Here is a 15268-nt window from a genome sequence, read left to right as displayed (position 1 = left end):
ATATAGGAAAGCAAGGATTGATTTTTCTTTGTTGGAAAAAACAAGAACTCTGATGAGTGGAGCAAAACACTTGTCGACACTAGCTATTAAGAAAACACTTCCTAAGTGCTTTTTGCTACCAGTCATATCACGTCTTGAATTGTAAACGTGTAGGCTAAGTGGCTAAGGCTTGCCCTTTTGTATGCTCTATTGCAATTAATTTTTCTCCACTCACAAAAAACAAAACAATAGCGCCGCGCTCAAAATAAAGCTTTAATGGAGTAAGTTTTCAGTGACCTTCTTGTTTGAGGTTCAAGGCTGTGTGTTCATGACAACCAGGATCACGCCCGGCGTGGGCGCAAATTTGCTCGGGCAACATGCGGCCGAGCGCAACCAGGATGCTACTGCCTATGTTGGCAATCTCGACGCTCAGGTTAGCCAAACAAACTGTCCTTCTACACACACACACACACACACACACACGAGAGAGAGAGAGAGAGAGAGAGAGAGAGAGAGAGAGCTGAGCCATGGGGCATCAGTGCGAAAAGAAACTAGTGGTCCCATATTCAGTTTCAAAAACCCTTTGCTATTAGTGCAAGATTGCATAGCTTTGGGTCTAAGCTCAGGTGCGTTGCCAAACCAGTTGAGAGAGAGAGAAGAAGAAGAGAGTTTTAACGTCGTAGGAAACTATCCCAAGGGACCTTAAAGATCTAGCCGAGAGAGACAGTATTCCTTGTAACGTTTCACCCTCATCCTCGTCCTCAGGTGCTCTATCTTCCCTGTTTTGCCTATGGGTTTTTGGTGGTAACTGACACTGGAGAATTTTAGCCTAGATTGTGGGTTCTTGTTTCTTTGGGGCAATTGTTACTACCTTCACTGATTACTGGGGTCAGAGTCTTTAGTAGTTTTGCAGCTCCCCTATTATATGTGCAGTTATAATCACTTTCAGTGACTTTTCATATTATCAGGGCCTAGACTTACATATAATGGGTCGTGGGTTTTTTGGCCAAAGGTAAGGCAGATTCTCGGTGTCGTTATATAGGGACCCTCCCCCCTCTCCCCTCTTGTATTTTGTCATATCAGTGATTGTAGAGCTTGCCAGCGTTAGGGCTACAAATTCTCTCTCTAGTGTTTTGTGTTCCCACCTCACTCTAGGCCTTAGGGTTTTCCTTCACTTGCAATCTCTCTCTCTCTCTCTCTCTCTCTCTCTCTCTCTAGCGTTTCTTTCATGAGATCTCCCTCTCCCTTGCTAACACTCCCATCTCTCTTTGCTCTGTAATGGGAGGGCACCACGTGCCAACAGACGCCCATAAGTCGGTAGGAACTCATCTTTAAAAATAGGCCACTCGGCAAGACTTAGTAAGTGGTAAAACTTTTGCTGTTGCTTCTTCCTAGGGTTTAAGCCCCTTGGTCGGGATCTGAAAGTTTGTGAGAAACAACTTAGCCAAATGGTCTCCTTTTACTGTCTTCTTTACTGGAATAAATTGAGCCTGTTTACTGAAGTGGTTGATAACTCCAGATGTCGTCATGCCCACTCTGAGTCTTTGGAAGGTAAAAACGAAAGTCTATTGCTATACTTTCCCAAGGTCGGTTAGAAATGGGTAAAGGTTGTAGTAGACCAAGTGCCTTGTGTCTGTCAAACTTGAACTTCTGACACGCTAAAGTGCGAGCAAACACATCCACATCCTTTTTGAGCCTCCAGGTTTTTCCCAAGTGCAATAAGAATAAAGAAATACCGAAAGGGGTGCCAGTCTTTGGGGCCACCAGGGTGTCGCTGTCTGCTTGGAAGCACTCTAACTGCCAAGCCGTGTTTTTGTTTGAAGTGTTAAATTCCATTCACAGGTTTATTCGTGAAGTTCCTCTGTGTCATAAAGTTTAACAATGTGAAGATCGGGTGAAAGCTAAAGTCTAACGCTCTACGGGCTGGTTTCATGGTTCCGTCGTCGTCGGGACAGAATCACTTTTTCCTCAAGAAGTGAGCCTTGGTTGGTTTTCGGCGAAGACACAAAGCACATGAAGTTGGAATTGCACTATGGCTGACAGGACGAATGACACCAGGGAAGAGGGTTCCTCTTCACAGGACAGACAGGCTATTCCTCCTCCAGTGTTTGAGCGTGGCAAAAGTTCACGGCCACCCTTGTATATACCTCTTGTTGATTTGAATGCTCCACAAGGTCAAGGGGTTATGACTATGCAGCTAGAAGAGGATGCATTCAGAACACAGTTGGTTGCTGCTGTGAATGTGTTTTCTCGATCGGTGCAGAATCTTAGATTTATGGCATTTTTGCAAGCGCCACCAGTGGCACAACATACAAGGCAACTGTCTCATGCAATAGAGCTTGTTGAGGCTCAAGACCAGGTCTCTTATGCGTCCCAGTAGGGCAAGGAGCACTCGCATGTTTTGGAGTCAGTTGGGGCTTCAAGACAAATTCCTTTTGTCCACGAACAGTTGGTTAGGACGCCAGTTTCACAAGCTATACCAGTTGAGCTAGCCACCTTTCGGAGTCCAAATGTTGGTTTAAATGGACAAGGCACAAATTTCAAGGCTATGCATCGTGTTTTTCCACCACCCATTGTACATCTTGGGTATTTCGGGGGTGGATCTGTGTTTCAAAGCATGGTTGGTTATGTGCCTAGAAACTGGCGGTACATGCGAGGATCAATCTTTGGGGTGTGTAGGGCATGATGCCAAACCCCATGTATGGTAACATTGGCCTTCAGCAAGGGTTTCGGTGCAATTAGGGCCAATTTGGGGTGCCGCAGTCCACTTTGGTATAGCTGGGTTTTCTGGCCAGCAGGCAAATATGACACCAGGGAACCAAAATGCTAATGACCAAGGGGCACAGATGATCCCCACCATTGTACCCATGTTGGAGACACTTCCTTACGATAATTTGGGAGTGCTAGGAAAAGCCAAAACCATACAAAGAAGGTGGTGCAACTATGTTGTTTGATACCTTCAGTGGATTTGAGGACAAGACGAATGCTCTTACTTTCCTACAACAGTTTGATATTCCTTATGCAGGGGGGAATTTCACAGAGGCCTCCCAAGGTCAGGAAAGCTGCTACTTTCTTGAAAGGAAATGCAAGTTCATGGTGGAGGACTTTGTTGACGCAAGGACAGACACCCGCCACATGGGTTTACTTGGAAACCAGCAATATATGCTAGGAATAATCTTTGGGGGTATGCAAGGTATGATGCCGAACCCCATGTATGGTAGTATTGGCATGCAGCAATGGTTTCAGTGCAATCAGGGCCAGTTTGGGGTGCCACGGGGCAATTTTGGCATGGCTGGTTTTTCTGGACAGCAGCCAGATATGGCACCGGCGACTCAAAATGTCAATGGCCAAGGGGCAACGGATCCCTATTACAGTGCCCATGTTGTAAACACTTTCCTACGACAATTTGGGAGTGTTGGAAAAGCCAAAGCCATACAAATGAAAGTGGTGCAGCGGTAAAGTTTTATACCTTCAATGTTTTTGAGGACAAAGACGAAGGCTCTACCTTCCTCCAACAGTTTGATACAACTTATGCAAGGTGGAATTTTACAGAGGCCTCCAAGGTTAGGAAAGCTGCCACTTTTTTGAAAGGAAATGCGCGTTCATGGTAGACGACATTGTTGATGTAAGGACATGCACCCGCCACATGGGTATACTTTAAGCAAATGTTTGCATTTGCGTGGCTGTCAAACGAATTTGAAGCATGTTATGATGGATTGGCACCAATGTATTGCCGCTCCTTGCAAGAGCTTAGAGGAGTACAATCGGAAGTTTTGTAAAGCTGCTCTCAGTAACTTCCTGTAGGTTCATGCCATTGACAAAGCAGACAAAGAAGTATTGTTGTGGGTTGCCTAGAGGGCTCAAAAACTATTGCACAACAAACAGAGTGGCCACCCTTACCCAGCTTATGGACGTTGCTAACACTGGAAACTACTTGTTGAAAGGAGGAGACAGTGGATTCCAGGGCAACGTGAAAGGGGGCCAACCCAAGAAAAATTCAACGAAGAAGCCTTTTGCAAAAGCGGCTCTTGAAGCGTCCCAGGGGCCAGAAAAGGCAAACAAGGCAAGGATTCAGCCGAGACTTCTTGACCGCAGGTGCTCGAGGAAAAGAAGGTCTTGATTGCTAAAATAAATGCTTTATATGCAAGCAGCTTGGTCACTTTGCCAAGGTTGTACCAGTCCGTACGTACTGAACTGTACTGTACAGTACGTCTGTACTGATCCGTACAATACACGGACTGATCGTACTGTACTGTAGTTTTTTTAATATTTTTTTTTTTTTGGGTGATTTGGGCGTTCGGATGCGAACGACCAACATATCGACTCTCTCGTGCCACACACATACTGTGAGCACTGAGCAAACTGTTTTCCTTCAAGCAGGAGCCATCATGCCGAAACCAACTAATCCCTTGTGGAAGGAGCACACCAGTGAATTTCTAGATGATAATGTGTGTAGTAATCATTAATGTGTCCCCAAGTAGTTTGCATGATATACATTTTCTAAATCTCTAATGAGGAATGAATTTTTTTTTGGAATGTTCTCTCATTTACTTGTTTTTTACAAAAGGTACGTATTTTTACGTACATAAAAAATTTATCCATATGGAACGACGTATAGTACGTACATATACGTATCGGACATTTACGTATGGTACCACCTTGCACTTTGCTACAAATTGTCCACAAAGGAAAGGACCAGTTGACTCGGATGATAAAGAGGAAAGAAAGGGAAGAAGCCCAAGCCCACGCCAGGTTTAGTGCCAGACATGGTGGGTGACAGGCCAAGTATGGACTCGAGCGAGTTATGCAGAGGCATGGAGTAAAGTCAGAGATCAAACGACACTTATTTTCTTTGATCCAGGTGCCAAAGCGAACTTTATCTCACCAGAGTTAGCTATTAAGCTAGGCATCAGAGCCGTAGAGATGGGATACACGGCAAAGGCAGGGTTGGCATGTCATGGCTACTCAGAGTGTGTTACCCCCCATCATTGGAAAGCTGTCTGCATATTCAGTCGTATGTGGACACAAAAGAGCCCGATTTCCTTGTTCGGCAGCAACGACAGGAACAAGCATCTTCGAAGAAGGAACAATCGAAGAAGGAACCCGCTCCACCGAGCTTGAATCCATTCCTGATGTGCAAGGGAATACAGAAACCGAGAAAGGGAAGCGCCAACTCCTTAAAGGCTGGGGATTTGTGAATAACCAGCGGGTGTTTCACAGTGGGTGTTGATCCTCTACGACCCTGGATCGACGGACAACTTCATCTCACTGGAAACTGCAGAACGCTTGGGCCTTACACCGGCTCAGCTTGGAACTCTGGTCACTTCCGGATCGGCATTTGAGAAGTTGACCACCAATGCAACTCCCGTGCAAGGACAACTCAATCTCCGGATTGGTGAATACAAGGACCGCGAATGCTTTTTGATGGCACCTATCGAGGGATGTGATATCATCTTGGGTATGCCATGACATTACCATATGCGACCGGTCCCAGATTATGTAGAAAAGACCTTCGCTTTTGAGCATGAGAGTAAGAACATCAAAATTTTGCTGATGCAGGGGATTGGCTATTCTCTATTGTAAGCCATATCTCCATTGAGAAGGAAATAAAGAAATGCGTTTCTGCTTACTTGATTTTCGCACGTGAAAGAGATAAAACTAATGAGGGTTCGCTCTCTAGTTTGGAAATTAAATGTTTTCAATTTCTTGAAAAGTATAAAGATTGTTTCACGGATTCTCTACTAGACAAGCTACCTCCGGAATGTCCGGAAGATTATCGCATTGATCTCGTACCAGGTAGCTCTCCTCCAAACCTGCTCGCTTATCGGGTTAGTCTTGCTTAGCAAGAGGAAATTTTGAAGCAAGTCATGGAAAAAGGTCTAGTACGACAAAGTACTTCGCCTTACTACTCTCCAGTTCTACTGGTGCAGAAGAAAGACGGCACGTTTCGAATGTGCATAGATTATCGATCTCTAAACAAGATCACTATCAAGAATCGCTTTTCGATACCCCCAGATTGATGATATTTTCGATAAGTTGCAGGGAGCAAGCATCTTTAGTCTCATTGACTTCAAAAGTAGGTATCATCAGATACGCATAGCCCCTGAAGATGTCCATAAGACTTCCTTTCGCACAACTTTTGGACTTTATGAATTTTTAGTAATGCCGTTTGGCTTGACCAATGCTCCTACCACATTCAATCGAATGATGGATCGAATTTTCAGCCCACACCGAGCTTTCACAGGAGTGTTTTTTGATGACATACTCGTCTTTTCAAAGACCGAGGAGGAACATTGAAAGCACTTGAATATAGTGTTGTAGGAATTGCGAAAGCATGTGAATGCAAAGAAGAGTGAGTTCTTCCTCATTGAGATACACTATCTCAGCCATATAGTCTCACACAACCAAGTGAAAATGGATCCCACAAAGATCCAAGTCGTGCAAGATTGGCCAACTCCCACTACGGTACATGATGTACGAAGTTTTCTGGGATTGTGTTCTTACTATCGAAGGTTTATCTGAGGCTTTGCTCAAGTAGCAGGACCACTTCATGACCTAACAAGGAAAAATATCCCTTTCAGGTGGGGATCGAGACAACAAGGTGTGTTTGGTAGGCTAAAGTACCTATTAAGCCATGGACCTATTTTGATAGTGCCAGACTTAAGGACACCATTCGAGGTTCACTGCGATGCTTCAGGTGATTGCATCGATGCAGTGCTTAACCAAGAAGCCCATGCAGTGGCTTATGAAAGTAGACGACTTAAGGATGTAGAATTGCATGCCTTGATCTACGAGAAGGAACTTATGGATGTGATTCACGCCGTGTCTACTTGGAAGCATTACCTTCTGGGAGTAGATTTTGTGATCAAGATTGCTCATCAGAGTCTGCGGTAATTCCCCACACAATGGAAATTATTTGAGAAACAAATGAGACGGGCCACTTCTTGTCCATGTTTCATTTCCAAATCCTCCATACGGCTGGGAGTAAGAATGTGGCTGTTGCAGACGCATTGTCTAGATGGCCTAGGGTGAACGCAATTACTTCTACGTATCACCAAGAATTGGAATCACTTCCAGAGTTGTATCCGAATGACCCAGACTTCTCCTTCACTTGGAATAAGTTACAGAACGGAGAGGATGAATATCTCTATTCTATTCGGGATGGGTATGTTGTTGGGCGCATTTCTGACACCCCTTTTTTTGTAAATTTGTACATACGGACATGACGCTCGATGTCAAAAGGGTCTGTGGGCTTTCCTTTTGTGGGTTTTTAGCTTGCTTTAGCAAGCATATGTACATGTACTGCAAGTCGCTAGTCTAGTGACAGCTGTCGAGCTACTGTAAGTGCCCGTGAGTGAGTTTTTTGAAGTGAGCCTTGTATATAACTTAAACACATGTACAAACTTAAAAAAGTTCAGCCAAACATCAGAAATTTGCAGGTTTTAGCTCGTTGTGTCTCCTTGGTGCTCTTGGATGTAGTTTTTTGCCCCGACTAGCCTTCTCTACGTGTAGTCGTGTTGGGACAGCTTTCTGTTCATGGAGGCATATGGAATCGATTTTGGTCATCTTCAGCTTTCTCGCCAGTCATTTTTCAATCTTTTTTTCAAGCTTTAAAGTGCCCTAATTGGAGTTGTGCTCTTCAGGTTACGACTAGTTCTCTGCAGGGTTATAGCTATGGCAGCCTAGTGGCAAATTGTGTGTAGACAGATTCGGAGGGCATGTATCTATGAATTGTGGAATTGATGTTGAAGTTATGGGTTTGTGATGTTTGATTGTGAAAGGAGAGGCTCTTGTCTTCATCCGCATTGGTCGGCGTGTGCTGTAAATCCGTGCTTTGACAGGGTTTTGCTCCTATGTGACATAGTCTCTTGGGTGGGCGACGGCTAGTAAATTCCACTCCTATTTGACTTGTGGTGTTTTAAAAGGATTTTGCAAAGCTTTTGGTGTCTTGTAGTTCTCTTTCAACGTTCTTGGGTGACATCACTATAGAGGTGTTCCAGTTTGCTTGTTTCCCAACATTGTTTTGGTGCCCGCCACCGAGGAATCGCTTCAAGTTACGTTTATAGGTTTTGAAGACATGGCGTTTAATTTTCCGGAGTTTAGTGGGAAATCAAATGAAAGTTCCAAAGCTTTCATTGAGAGAATGGAGTTTGCTTGCCTTCTTGCTGACAAGTAAGACCAAGTGTTGGTGTTGCGAATCTTCTATTTTTGTTTGAAGGGAGATGCTAGGGAATGGTTGGAAAGCTACGAAAAGGAGCTACAATCAGCCCAATCTCTTCAAGTTATGACTTATGAAATGGTAAGGCATGCTTTTCTTACACACTTTCAACAGGTGGAAGACTCACAAAAGGTATGGCAGTCTATTCAAGGCTTAGTACAAGGTGAAGGCCAAACCATAGAAGACTTTGTGAAGGCGTTCAATGCATTGTGGACAAAGTGGTGTACATCTTTGGGGGCTGAAATTCCTCCAGCCATGTTGAAAAAGGACAGGTTTCTTGCAAGCTTGAGGAGTAACCTATGCTTGAAGGTAGAGCTTAAGCAGCCAAGGACCTTTGAGGAGGCAGTTGAAATTGCAAAGAATAAAGAGTGGAAAGCAAAGCGTCTTTATCAACTTGGAATCAAGGTCGAGCCAAAGCTTGAAGTGAAAGCGGTAGAGCAACCAAGGGTCCTCATCAGGGAGCTAGGTTATGATCAACAAGCTTCTCATGATGTGAATGCCTTTCGCAAGGAGATGCAAGAGGTTGTAGGTCTTATGAAGAATCTTAGTGTGCATATGATGGGAGGTGGAAGAGGTCAAAGCTATGGATATGGACGTGGTTATGGAAGCAATGAGGGTTATACAGGTGGTAAGAGGCATGACTGGAAGAGGGGATATGTTTCAATGTTACAATTGTGGTGAATGGGGTCATAAAAGCCCTCAATGTGACAAGCCAAAGAGAATGGGTGGTGATATGTTTCCTCTTCCTCCACAAACTCTTTCTCGAGCTCAAGATTATGATATTGAGATTAAGGGGGAAGCAGGTCCAAGCGGTTTGACAGTTGAAGAGAAGGGCAAAACAAAAGTGGTAAGCATAATTCGTTTGGAGAAGAAAGAGGATGATTTGGGAGCTATGGTCATGCCTGTAGGTAAGAGGGTTACAAGAGATCATGACATGAGTGATGCAAGTCCTAGCCATAAAAGAGGGAAACAGGTTGAAACAGGTACAGGTAAAGAGAAGAAGAAGAGAAAGCCCAGGAAACATTACAATGCATCTGACTTTCCTTTGGGAGAAGGGCAATCAAATTATAGTTTAAGGGCTGATTTGGTGGGTAGAAAGGCTGATGTTACCTTTGGGCAACTCATGGAGATGTGTCCCAAGTTAAAGAGGCAATGGAAGCACGTAGTCAACCCCATGAAGAAGGAGCCTGCAAGGGGGTCAGTGAGAGTCTTGTCTTTGAATGAGCTACCTGATATATGTCCTACTATGGATGCATGGCATAAGAGGAAGTGCATTGGAGAGACTTATATTGATGGAGGTGCACAGGTATGTGTTATTACTCAAGCTTGTGTATCAAAGTTGGGATTCAACATGGTGAAGAATTCAGGTTTTCGCATAAAGCTTGCCAACCAATCAAGGGTGAGGTGCTTGGGAGTTATAAAGGACTTGGAGGTGGATGTATTTGATGTTAAAGTGTTGGTCAATTGCCATGTTATGCCCGCAGGTATTGGTGCTTTCCCTCTCATCCTTGGAAGACCATGGTTATAGGCAACCAAAGCCATACAGGATTGGGGACATGGTACCATCACTCTCTACAATAGAAGGGGTGATAAGAAGAGGTTTGACATGGCTAGCAAGCAATCTTTGGATGTTGATTTTGATGAGAAAAGTGATGAAGAAGAGTCCTCAAGTGAAGAAGAAGACAATGGGGATGATGGCAGTGAAGTGGAAGATAGCAGCGATAATGATCTAGATGTTTCCTCCTTGTTTCTTGAAGAAGAGCATGATGAGAAACAAAGATTTCTTGGTCTTATGGAGAATGAGGATATCTCTGGTCCTCATGAGCAAATTGAAGAGCTGATGCAACCCAAAGTTCAACCTAATGTCAAACCGGAGCTGATACAAGGTATGTTGTCTCCCGACTTGACTAGTCATGAGAAGGGTGAGTACCTACATATGATACAACAATTTTCCCATTTATTCATCACTTCTTATGAGGAAATTAGAGGCTTTAAGGGAGAGGAAATCCACATTCCAATCAAGGAAGGAGCTCAGTGCGTACGCCAAAAGCTAAGGAGAATGGGACAGGTACAACTTAATGCTTTAAAGAAAGAGGTAGATAAGCTTCTTGAAGCAGGTTTCATATGTCCTGTGAACACTGCATAATGGGTGAGTCCTATTGTTGTTACACCCAAGAAGGATGGAAAGTGGAGGATATGTGTTGATTTTAAGCCCCTAAACGCAGCCATGAAGAGGGATCCATACCCTCTTCCTTTCATAGATGACATACTTGATTCTATTGCAGGGCATGAGAGGTATAGTGTATGTGACGGATTCTCTGGATATTTTCAGCTGACCTTGGCTTTAGAAGATCGAAAGAAGACTACATTTATCACACCATGGGGATGCTTTTGTTATTGTGTGCTTCCTTTTGGTCTTATGAATGGCTGTGCGTGGTATCAAAAGCGTGTCAACAAGGTGTTCTCTCCCTTTCTTGGCAAGTTTGTGAAGGATCTTATTGATGACTTTTGTGTTTATAGCTCTAGAAAGGATCATCGTGCAAAGCTTGGGATGGCATTGAAGCAATATGATGAAAGTGGAGGTCAACTCAACCCAAAGAAATGTCATCTTGCTCAACCAAGAGTGAAGTTTTTGGGGCATATGATCTCAGAGAATGGGATTGAAGCGTATCATGACAAAGTGAAGGCTTTGGTGCTCCTCCCATCACCTAAAGATACAAAGCAACTTTCTACTTTTATTCAAAAGGTGAAGTATATGGCAAGGTTCATTCCTTTGTCCTCTCAACTTCTTTATCCTCTACAACAAGTAGCAAGGTTGAATCCTCTAGAATGGACAAATGAATGTGAAGAGGTTTTTCAAGGTATCAAAGAGGTGCTTGGTGCTCTTCCTGCTATGTAAGCTCCTAATTGGGATAAGGAGTTTTATGTGAATCCATCAGTAGGTGAGGATGCTATTGGAGCTATGCTTCTTCAACGAGGTAGCAATTCCCACTACATGAAGCCTATCATTGTGCTAGCAGGGTGAAGCTAGAGGTGGAAAGAGGCTATACTGAGGTGGAGCTCATTATGGTGAGTGTGATTTATGCATGTAGAAGGTTTAGGCACTACCTTCTCCCTAAACCATTCACATTCCTCACTAGCTACACTCTTCTACCTCAATTGGTGAATAGCCCTACTTTGTCAAAGAGGCTCATGAAGTGGATTGTGGAGCTACAGGAATTCCAATTCTCTTTTCTTGTTGAGGAGAGTACAAGGGCTACATTGGCTGATTTGCTTACCTATAAGGAAAGCCCTCTTCTTCTTAAGGAGGATGCAGTGAAAAAGCAACACATGGAAGCTCCTGACATAGACAATGCCTATCTATTGTTTTTTATTGGCTCTTACAGGAAAGCGCACGGTGAAGCTTCAGGAGGTGTGGTAGTTTATGATCCTCAAGGTGCTTTGGTAACTAAAAGGAGTTTGAAGCTTATAGCACAAAGCAACAATGAAGCTGAGTATGCTACTTTGGAGAAAGGTCTCAACCTTTGCCTTGAGCTTGGTATCCGTCGTGTGAGGGTAAGAGGTGATGCGCTTTTGGTGGTTAAGCATGTACTTGGGGTGTGGCAAAGTAAGAATCCAAGGCTGAAAAATATGTGTTTTTAAGTGAAGAATTTGCTTAAGCATTTTGAAGCTTGGAAGTTTAAGGCATGTGGACAGGTCTCAAAATGAAGAAGCACATGGTGCAGCGCAAGCTTCAATTGGGCAATTGTATGTGATAAGGGCTGATTCTCCTCTTTATTTGGGAAGGGAAGCTTTAGAGAGGGAGGAAGAGTTTCTACAAACAGATATGCTTCCATCAGAGTTGGAGAAGCCAAAAAAGTACTACGTCGTGCCAAAAGGTATGTGCTACTTGGTGATGCCTTGTATATGAAGGGGGCTGATCTTGTGATGAGAAAAGTGTCTTGGAAAGAGGAAATTTACAAAATTTTAGAGGAGAATTATGAGGGTTCTTATGGTGGTCACTTTGCTTCAAAGATCACTTTGCATAAAGTCTTGCAGGAGGGTTATTTGTGGTCGAGTGTTCAACGTGATGTTCATCATTGGTGCAAGTCTTGTAAAGAGTGTCAAAGCATGGCAAATAGGGTTCTCAAATCAAAAATTAGAGGCACCATTGTGGCTTATGATGTGTTTGAGAAGTGGAGTATTGATGCTGTTGCTAATCGGAAAGTGATGTTGAACTTTGCTCAAGATGAGTGCTCCGAAATGTGCTCAAGGTTCCTTGTTCTTAGGGAAGGGAGAGCCTTCGGTGCTTCAATGAGAGAGTGCAAGGGATCACAAACAAAGTGAATAGACACTGTGCGTGAAGGTGCATGAGACTTAGAGATAGAGAGAGAAGAGAATACGACAACAGACATTGTAAAACCCTCCTCCAAGGGCCCAACTCTCGATGGCGAGAGTGGTCTACTATTGATTGCACAATCTGGTACAAGATGCTGATGCAAACCTAATGGGGCTATGTCGAGGCCGACGGTGTGGACGAGGAGGATGAATCTATGGCTGGAAACTGAATGCTTTGAACCGGTGACTGTGGCACCAAGTCGGGGGTTGATCTGTTGACTTGAGGGCTGAAACACTCTGCTTCCTATGGCTGAAAACGCCGTTCTTATGGCTGTTCCAACCGCTGGATCTGCTAGCAAAAACGCTGCCTGTACTGCTGAAAAACGCTATGTATGCTGGCTGAAAAGGCAGGTTCCTGGGCTTGTTCAAAACGCTGCCAAACTGCTCCTAGAAGAGCCTAGTGCAGGCTGGTATAGCTGAGGATTTGTCGCTGAATTGGCTGATGTCTTAGGCTGCAAAAAATGCTATGCTGAATGGCTGAATCTGCAAGTGGTACTGGATGGCTGGTGGCGATGGAGTTCCTTGCTGAAAACGCCAAAAACGCCAGGTTGAAGGGGGGGGGGGGGGGTCGTCTTGCTGAGAAGAGTCTCCAGAGGCCTGCTGCAATGAGTGCCTGATGCTCTCCTTCTTCTTCTGCCAGAAAGTGTTAGCTTTGGTTTGCTTATATATTATCTTAGCAAAATTGCCTTACCTAGTTCCTAACAAAAGTCACTTAATAAATAAGTGAAAAATGTCAAAAATGGGAAAAATAGGTTTAATGCTTTGAAAAATTCCCCTGATGGATTCTGATAGGAATGCTGATGATCATGTTGTGTGCAACCAGAGGATATGCATCTACTCTAAGTGTCTGTACATGCACGGTCTTCGAACACTCACAAAAGTGTCATATCACTTCCTATTCTAGAGTGACTTGACTGAACTGAACCCTGGTCATGCTGTAGATTGTCCATGGACACATAGGGTTGGATGTGTCACGTGACATCCCCTCCTTTTCAAAGTGAGGTACTAGTACCGAACTGTATGGCGTCGAGGGAGATCGCCAACAGGGTCTGGAATCCTCGAAAAGACTTTTCGCTGGCCCACTCTGATGTGTGGGTCATGCGATACTTGAACTTCATAAAGGTCTGCAACGCTTGCTTTTTTGGGCCACGCCGAAAGCGACACAAAGTCTTCTGTGGCTCCTTCCATGCTTCAACTTCGTCTAGAGTCATGCTTCTTCCTTCTTCAAGAATCTCCATGGCTGAAAATTCCTGAAACCACTTCCAACACGAAAACATGAATATACCTATTCCATGTAAAGTGATTGGAAAGAATCTTGTCTTTTCTAAAGACTCGGCATGCAATGTAGATGAACAAAGAGACGGAGTGCCAAACTGTTCACTACACACACGTAAACCATGAGATCGAATCTTTCTCTTTTGATCTAAAGCAATCAACTGTGGAAATTCACAACGGAAATGCCCATGCTTGGTGCTCATACTTTCTTGTGCTCTTTCTACGACTGTGTCGTACCAAGGAAGAGACATGGAATGTGACTTCCTTGAATGCATACTTTTCAGCTCTTCATGAATAATCCGCATACATCCGTGCTCATTTATGAGTGAAACGTGCTCAACGTACAAGATATCATGCCTAGGAAAAGGGATCACATAAAGACGTTGACTAAAATACACGAAACGATCACGAATGAAACACTCAAACAATGCGTGTTGACTAATCATTCGAACACATAGTACTTCCTGGAAGGATTCTTTGGAGCCAAGATCGGTTTGTCATGTTTGATTGAATGTGCCTGGGGGTTTGCTATGGACCTCGACTCGAAAGCCAAGATCGATTCTTCGTGATCGATCGAATCTGCAACGAGGTTAGCTTTGCTAGAAAAAGCATCATCATCCTGGTGAACAATCACGTCTTTATCATACAAATCATCATGCTTGTGAGAAATCACATCGTGGTCATCATTCAAATCATCATGCTTGTCAGTGTCATCCAAATCATCATGCTCATCATTATCATTCAAATCATCATGCTTATTATCATGCAAATCCTGTGTATCATGCTTTGGAGTGAATCCGTTCAACCTTCGCCTGTACATTAGGAATGAGAGATGGAGAATGAACAACTTGCTCTCCACGAATGACAATGGGAGAGTCACTTTTGGCATTGAAAGTGAACGTATTTTCCGCCCAATCAATGAGAGGGTTATGCTCATGAAACCATCGAATGCCCAAAATCATATTACATTCCGAAAGAGGAGAGACTAAAAATTTTCTACGGAAAGCAGCTTGTTGAACTGTAAACAACACATCAAAGGACTCCTTCGTGATGAGAGAATCCATATTGGGAGTGAAGCCAGAGACCTCGAGAGGAGATTTTTGACTAACCTCTAGGCGGGCTCTCTCAACAAGAGAGGGATTAATCACATCATGCATACTGCCTGGGTCAAACAATATGACAAAACGTTGCCCCGTCATATGACCATAACATTTAATGAGAGACTCATCAATGGGAGGGTCAGGAGGAACTTGGGGCACACTCGTGTTGTCATTGATTGCATTGACTGAGGAAGGGGATTCTGTGGATTCTTTAGATTCATTCGATTCAAGCTTAGGACATGTTCTTTTTATGTGACCCTTAATGTGACAATGAAAACAACGACCTTCCTTAGAATAAGTGCTTTGCTCTTCCGACGTG

At 43.8% G+C, this 15268-nt stretch overlaps 1 protein-coding gene across 1 annotated transcript in view; it reads left to right on the top strand.

Annotated features, from left to right (window-relative positions):
• The first annotated feature begins 223 nt into the window (after positions 1-223).
• The window catches only part of EMB2444 (RNA-binding (RRM/RBD/RNP motifs) family protein), a 63257-nt gene continuing 48212 nt past the window's right edge, over positions 224-15268 (top strand). The window contains exon 1 of the mRNA XM_086502832.1: positions 224-412. Coding sequence (XP_086358958.1) covers positions 308-412 — 105 coding nt within the window. The 5' untranslated portion in view covers positions 224-307. The remainder of the gene's footprint in view (positions 413-15268) is intronic.

Source organism: Adiantum capillus-veneris, chromosome 27, assembly GCF_014529385.1.
Source record: "Adiantum capillus-veneris isolate H3 chromosome 27, ASM1452938v2, whole genome shotgun sequence".
NCBI lineage: Eukaryota > Viridiplantae > Streptophyta > Polypodiopsida > Polypodiales > Pteridaceae > Adiantum > Adiantum capillus-veneris.
The sequence above is the reverse complement of the archived record's forward strand: the minus strand, read 5'-3'. Positions and strand labels throughout refer to the sequence as shown.